This window comes from Topomyia yanbarensis, chromosome 3 (assembly GCF_030247195.1).
Source record: "Topomyia yanbarensis strain Yona2022 chromosome 3, ASM3024719v1, whole genome shotgun sequence".
Classification (NCBI taxonomy): Eukaryota; Metazoa; Arthropoda; class Insecta; order Diptera; family Culicidae; genus Topomyia; species Topomyia yanbarensis.
In genome coordinates, this window is record NC_080672.1 from 339,841,059 (window position 1) to 339,856,374 (window position 15,316).

Genomic DNA, 15,316 nt, shown 5'->3' on the forward strand with positions numbered 1-15,316 from the left:
TTTATTTTGATCATATGGTAATTGTGACTTTATCACAGCCCGAAATTTTACTCGCTATTGGAAATCTCATTCCTGATTCCAGAATATTGCACAAAAACTGCATTCGGCATGTGAGCAACAACCTGCCTCACATCATAGTTCAATTATGATGAAACGACTGAATTTTAACTAGTTTTTCAAACCCCTGAGGCATTTACCATACAGTGTTGCCATTTTCCATAAACACTTCACGGATACGGTAACATTTCCTATCTTACCACGTGGGGATCCGGTTGATTATTTCTCTCCTGTAAAGCTTGCCCACATACGCTTCGTTGGACCCGACGCAAACAACACCCCTTCTTAGTTGGATACAAATTAATTAGATAAACAACAAACTCGCTGTCAGCATCCTTGCATATCGGCGAAAGTAGCACAGATTGTGAACTTAAGGCTGCCGCAGGAAACTAATTTCAAGCAAACCCAAATATTGACAGTTCAACATTAAAAGCTTTCAATTCCACCTAAATGACGATGTGCCGTTACAAGGGTAGGTATCCGTCGTTTGCGCCAAATGGATCCTCTCTTCGCTATACAAATTGATCGGAAGTGATTGAAACATTCATTTTTAATACATCGATAAATATCGTCGATGCTAAACTATACCGCATCCGTGCATAAATTGTCAATGGAATGCTGACTTGCTCGAAAATCGAAGGATTTTCACAAAACATGGTACAAGATAGCATATGGACGACGAAGTTCGTGCTTAACTGTAGGATGCTAGCCACATAAACTGGCTGAGAACGGGATTACTACTTTACATGATCCTTCGTCGTAACCGTTAAGTGTAATGACATCGGGTGCTGATGAAAGGGAAAAACTTTCGTTAAACCGTACCATTAATTATTGATTGTGTCGTTCTTTTTCTTTTACTGAGCGATCTTTTTCCTCACGTCTGGCAGTAATGGATAATAATGTGCCACTCAACTGGTAAATGATTTCTCGATATGTGTAATTCTATTTTTTTGTATTACACCGAATCCATTGCATTTGCTACTCAAGAAACAAAATTGAGAAAGGGGCCATTCATAAATTACGTAACGCAAAAATTGCCCTGCCCCTCCCCCATGAAACAAATTGTCACAAATTTCTCCATCCCCTCTCCTCTATTACGTAACAAATCCCAAGATTTTTTTTCTTCGGTGAAAACATGTTACGTAACGATCTAGCTAACTCCCCCTCCCCCTATGTCACAACATGTCACAACTTGTTGTACCCCCTCCCCCTCCCCCTAAAAGCGTTACGTAATTTATGAATGGTCCCAAAGGAGAGTATTTGCTGATCCGCACTGCAGGGTTTTACAAACATACAGTAAATTTCCATTGAATCAGCTGTACTAAAAATCATACATCATATAATATAATGAAAAGATACGTGTGGTATGGAAATTGCAAGACACTAGTTTACAAATTTTGGGGTAATTGCATGAAGTTAAGAAAAAAGGTGTTTCCTATGTCAATTTCGGGTCGCTGAACACGAAAATCATATACATTTTCTTTTTCAAATAATCGTTGTTGAGATATTTTGAAAAACGTTTTTTGAGCACTTTTTGGAGTTATTGATCAATATCTCAGGAACAAATCTTCCGATTAACACAATCGAATCACCATTCGAAAGGTGTTGATGTACATGTTCGCATTAAATATGAACAATTCAGGGTTAAGAGCAACCAAAGAAAAAAAAGTATTTTTTGTAAAATTTGTAGTTTATTTTTCATAAAAAAAATAATTCATCAAAAAATCTTTTAAAAGCTTTTATGACAGACATAATTCTTACGTGAATTTTAAGCCTAATATCAAGAAAATCCCATAAAAACTGTTTATGTTATTAAGCACTGAGTGAAAATTGTTCTGTTTTTCACATATCTCTTTTGGTCTCAAATAAGACTACACTAGGTTACAAGAAAAATGAAGTTGCGAGAAAAATTGTTTAATTTTGATAAATTTTGGGTCGCCTAACAAAAAAATCATACTCAATTTCACTTTCAAAGAAATTCGAGATTCTTTTTTTTTTTCAAAAAACGTTTTTTGGCTTAATTTTTTTTGTTTTTGCTTTAATTTTTCATTACAGGATTTTTTTTTCATATATTCGAAATCTAATCGCGATAAGCCAAAAAGAAAAGTATTCTCTAATTCAATTCTAGATCGCTCAATACGAAAATAGAGTCTATTTCTTCAAAGAAGCATTTTCGAGATTTCATTGAAAAAGATGAAATTTCGTTAAAAACTTATTTTCTTGTCAAAGTTAACTTAAAATACATCCACTATGACAGAACAAAATTAAATCAGCAATACTTTACTTCTAGCATTATCCAGACAATATAACGGCTTCTTTTGTAAAAACCCATCATGTTTTGTTCGCCAGTATACTGAAAGATGTATTTAATAGCATGATATGCACTGGGGTCTATCCAGAATGTCTAAAAACCGCTCGTGTTGTACCGTTATACAAGTCGGGGCATCGGAAGAACATCAATAACTACAGGCCTATCTCAACTTTATCGGTACTTAATAAAATTCTGGAGAAGCTGCTAGCATTGCGAATTACGAGTTTTCTGGAGTCATCGAAGCAGATATACACGCATCAATATGGGTTTCGTCGGGGAAGCAGCACATTCACAGCGGCGAGTGAGCTGATTGATGACTTATATGGAGCCATCGACAACAAAAAAAGTTCGGGAGTTTTATTTCTGGATCTTAAAAAAGCTTTCGATACAATTGACCATACTCTATTGCTTCGGAAACTCGAGTATTATGGCATACGAGGCGTTTCCATGACACTTCTGAAAAGTTATCTGTCGAACAGACGCCAATTTGTGTCTGTCAATGGAGTCAATAGTGAGGTACGAGAGATTACTATTGGAGTCCCTCAGGGAAGCAACTTGGGACCATTACTATTTTTGGTTTTCATCAATGACCTCTCCCGTCTTCAGCTGCATGGAAAAATAAGATTTTTTGCCGATGACTCAGCCATCCTGTACAAGCATGAGCAAGCAGCATCCATCACAAGCTACATACAGCAGGACCTCAAAAAACTTCAAGACTTTTTCAACGTGAACGAGCTGTCCTTAAATTTGACGAAAACAACGTACATGCTGTTTCGCTCAAATAGGAGAAACTTATCCAACACTGAACCAATATATGTGGATGGAGTTTGCATAGAGAGATCAGTAACTTACAAATATCTTGGTCTTATTTTGGACGAAACACTGAGCTGGAATGCACATATCGAAGGACTAAAGCAGAAATTGACTCCTATTTGCGGGGTCCTTAGAAAAATCTCCTCGTTCGTGCCTGTAAGTTGGATGAAGTCATTATATTTTGCTTTGGTGCACTCTAGATTGCACTTCCTCGTTGGAGTTTGGGGAAATGCGAGTAAATCAAGGATAAGAGAACTTCAATGCATTCAAAATCGATGTTTAAAAGCAGTACTGCGGAAACCACATCTATATGCCACTACTTCCTTGTTCAACGACGTCAACGATTCGTTTCTACCAATAAGAGCATTACATGAGTTCCAGATCGCCATCCAAATGCATAGGATACTCTCTAACGATACGAATATTCTAACCAACTTTGTGTTTGATAGAGTATTCACCGGTCGCTCCTCACGACAAGCAAACAATCTTAGGATGGCTAGACCCACTTCAGAAGCGGGAAAGAAGAGATTCAGTTACGCTGCAAGTAAATTATACAACGAGCTACCGTCCACTGTAAAGCAATCTCGTTCTGTCCAATGTTTCAAACGCACTTTGAGATCACACCTCAAATCCAATATCAGCCGATATCTTCACTGAACTATAGCAAGACCAGTTCTAATGGAGTCGTGTTTTCTGCTTCCAATTCGTCTCCAGGTACCGCCGCCACCCGCCATAGCCACCCACAATATCTGCAATTACTCACTGCGGTTCACCTTTGCCACAGCACACTCTCAATAATTAGTTATCAATGAATAGGTTTGTAAGTAGTTAATAGCATAGCACTCCCTTTAAAGAACATGTTTAGTTCATTGGGAGATGCAAGTATACAATGTAAATCATTTATTGTCATGTTTAAAAAATAAAAAAAAAAAAAAATAAAAAAAATTATCTGTGAACGTTTTCATCGTAGACCAACTATTTGGGAGCTTGTCACTTACAGTTCAAGTTCGGAAAACAGATGCATTTGCGCTCCAGAGGATTCGGTTTGGGTAGGGGAACATGGGGAAACTTGACCAGGTATTCAGTTTAATCTACGTCAATCTCAAAAAAAGTGTTCAATCCTTCAAAACTTATTGAAATGTAATGTGAAAAAGAATTGCGCGTATTCATGATTTTTTGCAAAATTTTTAATTTACTTTTTCAAAAGTTATAAGAGTTTTTCTGTGATCGATTTTTTTCCGGTCAAGTCTCCCAGCTGCGGGGATTGCCACTTAGTCAAGTCTCCCTATAAAATCTTGGTCAAGTCTCCCCAATATTAGTTCTTAGGGGAGACCAAGGCTAGTTGGCGGTGTTTTCAGTTTTCAATTTTTACCGCTTTGATGTAGGTAGATCTTGCAAAATAGAACACGCGGCATGAAAGAGCAGACTCTGATTTTTTTAAAAGTGTTTGATGCATTTTCTCCTTTTTTAGAGACAAAAATATGTGACGCGGAAAAACCCGCCAACTTACCCCGGCCCCGGGGTAAGTTGGCGGTATGTGAGGATATGCCAAAAACTAAGCAGTCAAATGGAGATTCGATTACCTCAAGGGTGCTTTTGAAACGTGATGAATGTCTTTTCGAGAAAACTGTATATTAAGGGGTTATATACAAAGTTGGAACTCAAAAAATCGAAAAAAAATTGAATATTGTGAAAGTACATACTTTTGAAAATACCTGTGCGAAATTTCATTCAAATCGGAGCACTAGATTTCAAACCACAGCCGTTTGCAGCGCGCTGGTTCTTCCGCGTATGAAGTTAACACAAAACTTTAAACGCAATTATCTCGGAACTAAATTGTTTGAAAAGTAGCGTTGCGGTGAACGTGATATCGCAAAAACTATTCATCCGATTTTCATACTTTTTTTTGAATTGCGTGTATTTACATTCTCGTATACTTGAACGGTTCCTTTTTCATCCAAAAAATTTTGATTCTTTGCCATGAATTGTTTAAAATTTTAAACACCACAAAACTCAATTTTTTAGTTAACATCCCAAGTAACCATAAGCATTAAGCCTTTGCACTATATTGGCTATATATTTGAACTAATGTTGCGTTGAAACTCCATTACAGCATTAACAATGCAATGAAGGTCTATATTAGCATCAATAATGCATAACTGCACAGCCGACATATAGCATTATCGCTTGCTCTATATGCGTATATAAAGCTGATATAACGCGTACATGCTTCAAGGATCTTTAAAGCATGTAAGCTTTACAAGTGAATTTAGTGCCATTATAGAGCAAATAAAAAGCCAACATAATGCTATTGTAATGCTGTAGGTTTATTTGTTATGCAACTTTTCTTGAAGATTTTATTCGGCATATTTCATTTCAATCGAACATGTGCAATATAGTCTAGGGAGCAAACGCAGCGCACTTACCGTGAAGGACGAGGCAAGGTTCCTCAGTTCGAGACTGACTAAAGGTAATTTTCGTAAAACATTCATATTATGTGAGAACGTAAACCCATTAAGGATATTCATTACAATGCATTAGAAGAAAGACAATTACAGTTTTAAACAGAACATCTTATTTTAAAATTTTTACTTTTTGCTCATCACACCGAAAGGAAACATAAGAAATAGTTTCAAAACCATGGCAGACAATGACAACATCCTAAAACTTTTTAATAGCATTAGTATTGCCAATATAAGGCTTTCAAAATTGACATTTGCGCTGGTGCTATATAAAATCATTAGTACTGCAGATACGAGCTGTCAATCTCTGCACAGTAATAGCACTATATTTCGCGTTTTCTGGCATAATATCAGCATTATATCAGTATTTAGGGCTTCACGGCTCTTTAAGCCAGCTTCATATGTGGATCTAAAGCAGATATTAGGCTACGTTATAATGCTTATTGGTTACTTGGGATGTTTTTTTTTTGCAAGAATTTTTTTTATTGGAAAGCTGATCCAAGTACACCACAGTACATTTTTCTTCAATAATCTTTTTGCTTTCTTGCTTTCAGTTGAGCGGTTCGACTTGGAGAGCGTTCACCGCAAACCTCTGCCAAAAAAAACTCGCTACGGGGGATGGGCCATAACTCCGCCAACCTTCAATATTTTTTTTAATTCAACTTGTTTTTTCGAATTTCGATAGCACTACCAACGAGCTGTCTTTTGCTTTTTCAAAAAAAAAACTGCATAAAGCGCTTTAAAAAAAATCACGAATTTAGCTCACTTATTCGCCACAACTTTGTATATAACCCCTTAACCGACATTTGCTATTATATTTCAGTTTCAATACCCCGGCATTTTGACTTTGACGCTTACTCCCTATGCAAAAGCAAATTTTCGAAATTTTTCGTGCAACTGACCGGAATAAATGTCCCCTACATTGGCGAGATACAAAAGAAAAAGATTTTCTTACTTTGGAGTGAATTCCAGAAATAAAACTTTTTGATGACTTTTTTTGCACTGTAAATAGTACCGCCAACTTACCCCGCGTGCAACACCGCCAACTTACCCCAACCGCATATTTTATTAAAAACTATTTAAAAAATAACTTTTGTTTGTGGATAGATGTAATATCTATATGGATACTGAAAGCTCTTTTCACGCGCTATAGAAAAATATAATCATTCGGGAAATAGATTGAAAATCACCCTAAATACCGCAAAGTATTTAAAATTTAGAAAATTTACTTGGTATGCTCGAAAACACAATATCGCCCACCCCAACCGCCAACTAGCCCCGGGCTCCCCTACGTTCGATGTCGTGCTAATTTTTTAAATAGCTTTACCAATATTCCGATTCATGCATGTCTTGAACGAGTGGTGATTGCAATTACAATCGGCAGGTGGTCACTACCGTGGGGATAAGATATTACCTTCCACTTGCAATCTAACCGTAGTGATGTCGAGCCTAGAGATATGTCTAGTGCACTTGCTTGCGCTGGTGGTCTAGGAATCCGTGTCATTTCCCCTGTGTTCAGAATTGTCATATTGAAGTTGTCACAAAGGTCTTGAATTGTCGAGGATCGATTATCGTCGTACAGACATTCCCTTTTCTGTGCCGTGAGAGTTAAAGTCTCCAAGAAGCAGGCGGGGCGAGGGAAGGTGTTCAATCACGTTAGAGAGTCTTCGATATCCCATCATGGCCCTAGGAGGAATGTAAATAGAAGCAATGCAAAGATCCTTGCCTTTGATTGTTGTTTGACAAGCGACAACTTCAATGCCTGGCGTCGAAGGGAGATTGATTCGATTGAAGGAGTAGCACTTTTGATCCCTAAAAGTACCCCTCCATATGAGTCTTCTCGATCCAAGCGGATAATAAAATCGGTGAAGTTGAGGTTTATATTAGAAGTAAACCATATTTCACATAGGGAAAAGGCATAACAATTATTGTAATCTAGTGTTTTAATGAATCAATTTTGGGGATAATACTTCTGCAGTTCCACTGTAAAATAGTGATCAAATCCGTGATTCCGTTTAATAAGTTAGCCATCGAAGGATAGATCGCTGCAAGGAGGGGCCATTGTTCAGTCAACTGTTTTAAAAATGTTCTTACTGTTGGTAGAATAGCAACCAGCAAGCTTTTTAGAGGATCGGTAATGTTGAAAGCTGTGAATATCCAGTCCACAATGTCAGAGAATTTATGGAATCCCGTTTTAGGTTGAGTTTCTGACTGTAAAATGGGAGCTTTTGGGATTTTTGGTGCCCCGGGGAGTGCTGGGAACTCCTGGTTGTATCCCAATTTCCCAAAACCACTTCCAGTTGATGAATAATTTTTATATTGTGCCCTTGTTTGGGACAACCTAGGACCCTTACGAGGAAGTTCAGGTGAGTTTTGATTAGGTCTTTTCCTAGAGTTTCCAAGCAGAGCCAAAGAATGCCCCTCGCAAGGGTCGTTAGAGGCGTTATCGTCAGTTGGCAAGAAAACGAATAAGTACGTTGGACATGTCAAAAGTTTATGCGGATTCTCCCCACAGTAAACACACTTCTCAGCGGACCTACTGCAAGTATCATTCGCATGGCGTTCCCCACATTTACCGCACCGTTGCTTATTGCTACAGTAGGTGGCCGTGTGACCTAGCTGCTTGCAATTGGAACAATTCATGGCCCGCGGTACAAACAGACGCACAGGTAGAGCTCTTCCCACTTCAACGTAGCTCGAAAGTGCAGATCCGGCGAAGGTTACGCGAAACGAGTCTGATGGGTAGTACTAATTGAAGGTTAGGGTCCTTAAAGCGGCCAACCCCATCATTCATCAGATCATCGACAGTTAGACCCGCATCACTTACCACACCGTCGATCTCCACATCACGAGAAGGAACGCGATACTCCAGCGTAAAAAGGCTATTGCTAACGATACCATTGGTCTGTTTCAAGTCAGTAACGACTACGCGCAATTTATCTGACTGCACCTTTTTAATCTCGGTTACGGCCGAGTAACGTTTTGTCAGCTCCCGTGCAACAGTTATGCTGTTTAACGGTTTATTTTTGGGCCGAAAGTATACCACCCAAGGACCAGCGGATCTATCCTGGTAAACCTTGACTCGGGGGGGGGGGGGGGGGTGAGACAGTGGGGGAAAGTGGATCGCCCATAACATCATCTGTCTCCGAATCAGATACACGTTCCTCTTCCCCATAATATTCGTCTTCGGAGGGTGATCCTTCTGTTTGTTCCATTTTGTTGCGGAAGCAACACGCTCGAACGCATTATTTAACTTAAATCAAAATACAAATCAAAACGATAATAAAAAATCGATAAGAAAAGTAAAAAACGAAACACTTCACCAGTTGGTTCCTGATGAGCTGGTAGGTGAATTGATCCTTTGTTTCTTTTGTCCGTCACCCGCGTGACCTTCACACAGTAGAGAGCTGGTATAGCTCGTCTAAACAAAGCCGTCTTTCAGGCAAGAAAACTGTTTAGTACCGCACTACACTGCACTACTTGACACAATTTAACGTTTATAATGTTTATACTCCAGTCCTTGCTGGGATAAACACCTTCACCGATATCGCCTAACTCAAGGTAATGTTACAACAAACAACGCGTGTGTATAAACTGAAAGGGCGCTCGGTTACGAATGAGGCAACGCTTTATGTCTAATAGAAACGGAGCAATGGGACTTCCGCCAACTTACCCCAACCGCCAACTAGCCCCGGGCTCCCCTACGTTCAATGTCGTGTCGTGCTAATTTTTTAATAACTTTACCAAAATTCTGATTCATGTAAACACTTTTTACTACTTGATAAGAAATAGCATGATAGGGTGATGTGCCTATTATGGCAGTAGAGCCTTTTATGACCCTATTTCGTACCCCTTGGTTTCGAACCAAGCATATGAGATAATGACAATATCGATTTGGTTAAAGTAGATGTGCAAAAATAAGCTCAAGTTATATTCTTTATTTGTTGTGCACATATGTATTTAGAACTATCCTCTAAATCCAACATTTCATTAAAACAAAATCACCTTATTGAAATATCTGCTAATCCGCCTCACTCACGTAGTGAACCGAAACAGAATGCAACGGCGCTTAGCAAAATAAACACTTACGAGCCAGCATTTACCGCCTCATATCTCGTTATTCCGGCACAAATGCATTGAACATTGCAACATATCGCCAAACACTAGGATAGGTCTAGTGTTATAATAGGATAATATTAAATACGAGCGTACACATTGTTGCCATGTTTTGCCGATACACTACCACAATGAAAACAAACTTTTTGCATCCATCATACAGAAAAGAATTACCAGTGCGGCCAAACCAAAACATGAACTTGAAAATATATTGTTATGTAATTTCAGGTATATTAAATCAATTATTTCAAGTTATTCAACTAATTGTTGATGCAGATATTTTATTTTCATTTGCACATACAATTCGGATCGGAAGGAAGCAATGTGTGATGTGAAACTTGAGATTCCAGTTGTTAACCTTCGCATGGTTATTTCCTACGTGCGCAATTCTGGGCGCTCTGCTACTAACAGCTGATGAGTTTCTTTCATGTGCGTGATGTTTACGTTTGTTTTGATCGGCTGAAAAAAAGCAGAATGATTCGTTTTATAAATCACGCGTTGGCGTCTATGAGCTGGATATCTAGTTTGAATCGACGCAAATGGAATATGAGGCATTGCGTCTAGATTGTTTTTCGATGAGGTGGAAATCAGCACACCCATGAGGCGATAATTGGATCGTTGAGGTGGGAATAGATGCACAGAATAGAACATTTATTTTCATTTGTGCTGAAAATTGAGACAATTCTGCTAAATAAGCATGTTTAAGAAACAATACACTGGTGGAAATAAGTATAAAGATACAACTGTTTTCGTTCACTTAGGCTATTCACAGTGTTCGATTAAAACAAATTATATCCCAAAAGGTTTGAGAGTATGCCAATCATGTAACCTATTCGGGGTTCTTGGTTAATACATACAGCTACAAAGATATGTTATTTTTTTCCGTTTTTCGGTTGGAAATAATTATAAAGACATAAAAGGTTTTTTTTTCTGAAAATTCAACTGTATTTAAAAAACAACAAAATGAATACTTAGTAGTGCGTAGCATTACCTTTCTTCATAATAACCTCCTGTAGACGCCGTGGCATTGATGTAATTAAAGAATTTAAAGTATTCGGATCTAATTTTAGCCATTCTTCTTGAATTGCTCTCTTCAGTTCACCAGCGGTTTCAAACTTCTTTCCCTGTTTGAAAACATTACGGGATAGAAGTCCCCAGACGTTTTCGATTGGGTTTAGATCTGGACTACACGCCGGCCAATCCAAAACAGCAAAGTTGTGGTCATCCAAAAACCGTTTCGTAGATTTTGATGCATGACATGCTGCATTATCTTGCTGAAAAATCATGTTCTCATCCATAAAATTTTCTGAGAATGGCACAAGTACTTCTTCCAACAATTGGAAATATGTTTCTGAGTTCATTCTTGTTGTTACAAAGCATATTGGGGTCTTTCCAAATGAACTAAATCCAGCCCAAATCATAACAGTTCCACCTCCAAAATTTCTTCTTTCTCTCGTTTGTTTTTCCTGCCGTTTGTCATGCCAACAACTACTCGACCCATCTGGTCCATCGAGGCTAAACTTTTTTTCGTCGCTGAACACTACATGTGACCATTCTTCATCCCAGAATTGGTATTTTTCCGCAAAGGCGAGACGAGCTTTCTTGTGACGAGGTAGAGGCCTCGGAATTGGGGTCGCTTTGGCGAATGAAATATTTGGATCTGCATTCAAAACCTGGCGGACACGCCGACTGGACACTCGCAGATTCATTTGAGATTTTATTTCCCGCGATGAAAGCTTGTTTTGCACTGCAAGTCTTTTGATTTCCCTTTTATCTCTTGCTGAAATAGATGAAGGGCGACCGGGATGCTTCTTCGTGGCATATTTTTGACCCAAACGCAAAAAGTTATGAATTACAACTTTACTTCTACCCATCCTGATGCCGATTTCTCGCAGAGATAAACCTTGCTCACGAAGAGTAGACGCTCTGCCTCGCTCAAACTCAGTCCGCGGAGAATTTTTAGGCATAGTTCCTATAAATCACTATTTTCGTTCAAAACATAGTCATATTGAAATTTTTATTCGTATACCTACCTAATTGATGAATATGTGAAATATTCAAACCAAACTACAGAAGTTTCCGTAAAAAAACTATCACTCTGCAGTACAATAGACGAAGAACGAATGGTGTCTTTAAAATTATTTCCAGGTCGCTGAAGTGTAAAAAACTGAAAAAACACGCACACATATGCAATGCCCTAGCTGATCGGCACCGAATGTTCATTACACTAATACGTATGCACGAATGTATTGATGATTCAGGTTGCGATAATCAGTCAGAATATATCACTTCAAAATATACTGTCTTTATAATTATTTCCACCAGTGTACACTGTTACTTTATTCTGAGAAAGGTTATAGGTAATATGGCTTCTTTTAAAGTTGTTCAAAAAATAGTGCGACCCTCTCCCTAATGCTGCCAAAATAGACTCATCACCCTATATGAGTTCTATACAAAAATTAATTACTCTAGTAGATATGTCCATACAAAATTTGAAAAAAAATTACATATCTAACGGAAATTCATGAATTACGAAATATTTTCTATGGGGAAATGATTTTCCACTGCAAACTTTTAAAATTACCTGATGGGATAGAAATAAGCATAAATATATATATTTTTTTTAAATTTAAGAACCAAATAGAACACGCTATTGATAATTGTAGAATCTCGCGCTTGGTCAAGTCTCCCCATATTCCCCTATACGTTTAGTCTAGGGTTCGCAGTACCGACCCTTTTTGGCGAGAACCGGTACTACGGTACTGAAGCCCTCAGTACCGGTAGTACCGGTAAAGTACCGGTACCAGAATATTTTTTTAAAAAAATCGAAAAAAGCTTCCAAGTGAAGTTGAATGCTCAAACTGATGACCTTATTTTCAGATAATTGATTTGTGCTGATCAAAAAACATGTTTATTGCTTTTAATTTACTTGCATGACTCATTTCAGAAGATATTTTTTGTATGCGGCACCTTCTTTTATTTCGAAATCTAGGCCACTTTGAAATCGATAACTGCTAAGCGGTGCAACTTTCGTCGACTTCAACAGATGGTAAATGTAAGAAACCCCATTAACAACAGTAAATCAAAGCGAGAACACCAGTAAATCCGAACAGGTTGCTCGCATTTCCACTCTTGCTTTTCTGTAAATTGGTTTCGACCTTTATGTCGTTTGCCTACTATTCTCTAATGCATACCAACGCTCCTTGCTTTCCTGTAAACTATGGAGTTTTGCAGAATTTTCCGACCACCAATAATTACAAATCGCCCAATTTTAACCAGTTCACCAACTCTAAAATTGTTAGCTACTAAATCGCTGTTCGTTCTTTTATGGATAAAGGTTTAAGAACAAACCAAATACAGACATGACTTAGACCATAGTCTTATAACGCGCCACCTAATGAATAATGGAAGCAAATCAGAATGTCGCGAATAAAAAAATCATAGCAAATTTTTACGTCTCTTACGCTATATGTGAGTATTTTGAAATTTAGTACAAGATTGTTAAAATTTAATTTCGACAAAATAGTGCAGGAATTTAAACATACCGTTCAGTACAACGCGAGCTAGTTAACTTTTAGAATTATTATGATGATGGCCCCAACTCATTTCCCCACAAAGGTCTTAGCTCAACGATTTATCCAGAAGGTAACTAATATAATTAAAAGTCATCTTGCCGACCGATATTTTGATACAGGTCTCCCTAGAGAGTTCACATATTTTTCATAAAAAATTGTATGGTACCGAAAATACCGGTACTGGCTTTTGTTCAGTACCGGTATTACGGTACCAAAAATGGGTCGGTATTCCCGGGATTTTCGGTACCGGTATTACCGGTACCACAACCCTAGTTTAGTCCAACATGTTTGATTACTCTCTGCACAACAAAAAATAACTCCACATTCCCAATCAAAATGTTATCTCGAATTAGTTCAATATCTGACACTATTGGCTTTTACTTTCGCCACAATCGTTTCGCTTGGTTTTCTATTGCTTCTCGGACGACATCACATGGAATTAGATTGAGTTATGCCATTTCGAACTGTTTGAAGATCCATCGATGAGAGGCGTTCTTGTGAACCCTTTTTTGTGGGTCCATCGCATTAATCATTCGACCGATTACAGCCATTCACACGCTAAAAAGTTACAAACATTTGTCCAACTTTTCCTAAAATTGCAGTTAATAGGTCTTCTTTACACATACTAAAGTGTTAAAAAAATTTGCATGTTCGATCGCTTTTGAAATGTTTCAATTTTGAAGTCTTTCTGTCTGCTGCTCATTACACCAACACGTATTCTCACTTCCTCCTCAAAAACTCATCAATGAAAAAAACGAGAAACAAAAATTAATTTTGTTACTACTTAATATTTTGCCAGAATATCTCGGCGTGTAATATGTCCAATACAGCAACTATACACATAAAACCATAAAATTAAATTTAAATCACACATGCCTTCAAATAAGTCAAATCAAACCGAGCACCTCTTTCCATTTGAATTAGAAGCCAGTTTAGCATTTTTCGTTCGACAGTTACTCGAAATTATACATTTAAAATAATAATGCTCCTACAGATTCAACTTTTCCACCAGCTCGACTCTCTCCCAAAACTTCCCAACGCCCTGCAGTCAATATAACGTATTCCTCTAGATTCATTGCGATCCTCATTGCACCGAACTCAAAAAGCAGTCTGTGGAGCAACAACTGTCAGCAGAAGCTCTATTCAAAAAATTTCCAGTAGTTAGCAGGTTGAAGAGTAAAGGAACGCTAAGAATCGTTAACTTCGACTAGAATTTGCACACATAAGTTCGGAGTGCACAACAAACCTCGATGATTGCTTCGACCGTTAGTCTCGCCGCTTTTCTCAAACACGGGAAATCAAAATAATCTCCTCGCTCGAAGTCCCAACAAATATATAAAATGATCCTATTAGCACGATAGTTAAAACGAGAAATGTTACCCACGGTATGGTTGAATATAAATTGATGGCTTGTGTTCATCACCAATTCCACGTAAAAGCAGCACCATTCACCACCCCTCCACTGACTGTTCAACAAAAGTCCAGCAATCATTGTGTGTTGATTTTAATTGTGTACCAAAGAAGTTCGTGTTTCAATGTTGTTACATTATAGATGGCTACAAAATATTCCACGTTCAATGTTTATCTGTATTCCATAAATTGCTAAGTGTTACCCCAGGCAGTTAACGAGAAACTTAATCATTGATTTGTTTTCATTTTCATCAAAATTACCCTTAGTAATCATGATGGATGAGGAAGATGATGAAGATGAAGAGGATGATGAAGAGGAAGACATCGAAGAGGAGGAACTGGACATCGGGGGTGAGATTGATCCGGATTCGCCTCCCTGGGACATGTACGGCGATCTAGACGCCGACGATCAGGACGAATCCACGGAGAACACAGCACTGCTGCGAACGGCAGCTAAAACCGAGATCATCGTTACTCCAATCAGTCCGGTAAGTTTGGTAGCGGTTTGAACGTATGTGGTCTATTGAATGAACATTTGGTATAAATTAAATGGAATGGAAAGATTACAAACA

General features: G+C 38.1%; 1 protein-coding gene across 9 annotated transcripts in view; it reads left to right on the forward strand.

Annotated features, from left to right (window-relative positions):
- LOC131694076 (potassium voltage-gated channel subfamily KQT member 1) overlaps nucleotides 1-15,316 on the forward strand; it is a 1,057,856-nt gene that overhangs the window by 1,020,522 nt on the left and 22,018 nt on the right. For all 9 annotated transcript variants that reach the window (XM_058982447.1, XM_058982448.1, XM_058982449.1 and 6 more), the window contains one exon: nucleotides 15,012-15,232. In XM_058982447.1, coding sequence (XP_058838430.1) covers nucleotides 15,012-15,232 — 221 coding nt within the window. The remainder of the gene's footprint in view (nucleotides 1-15,011; nucleotides 15,233-15,316) is intronic.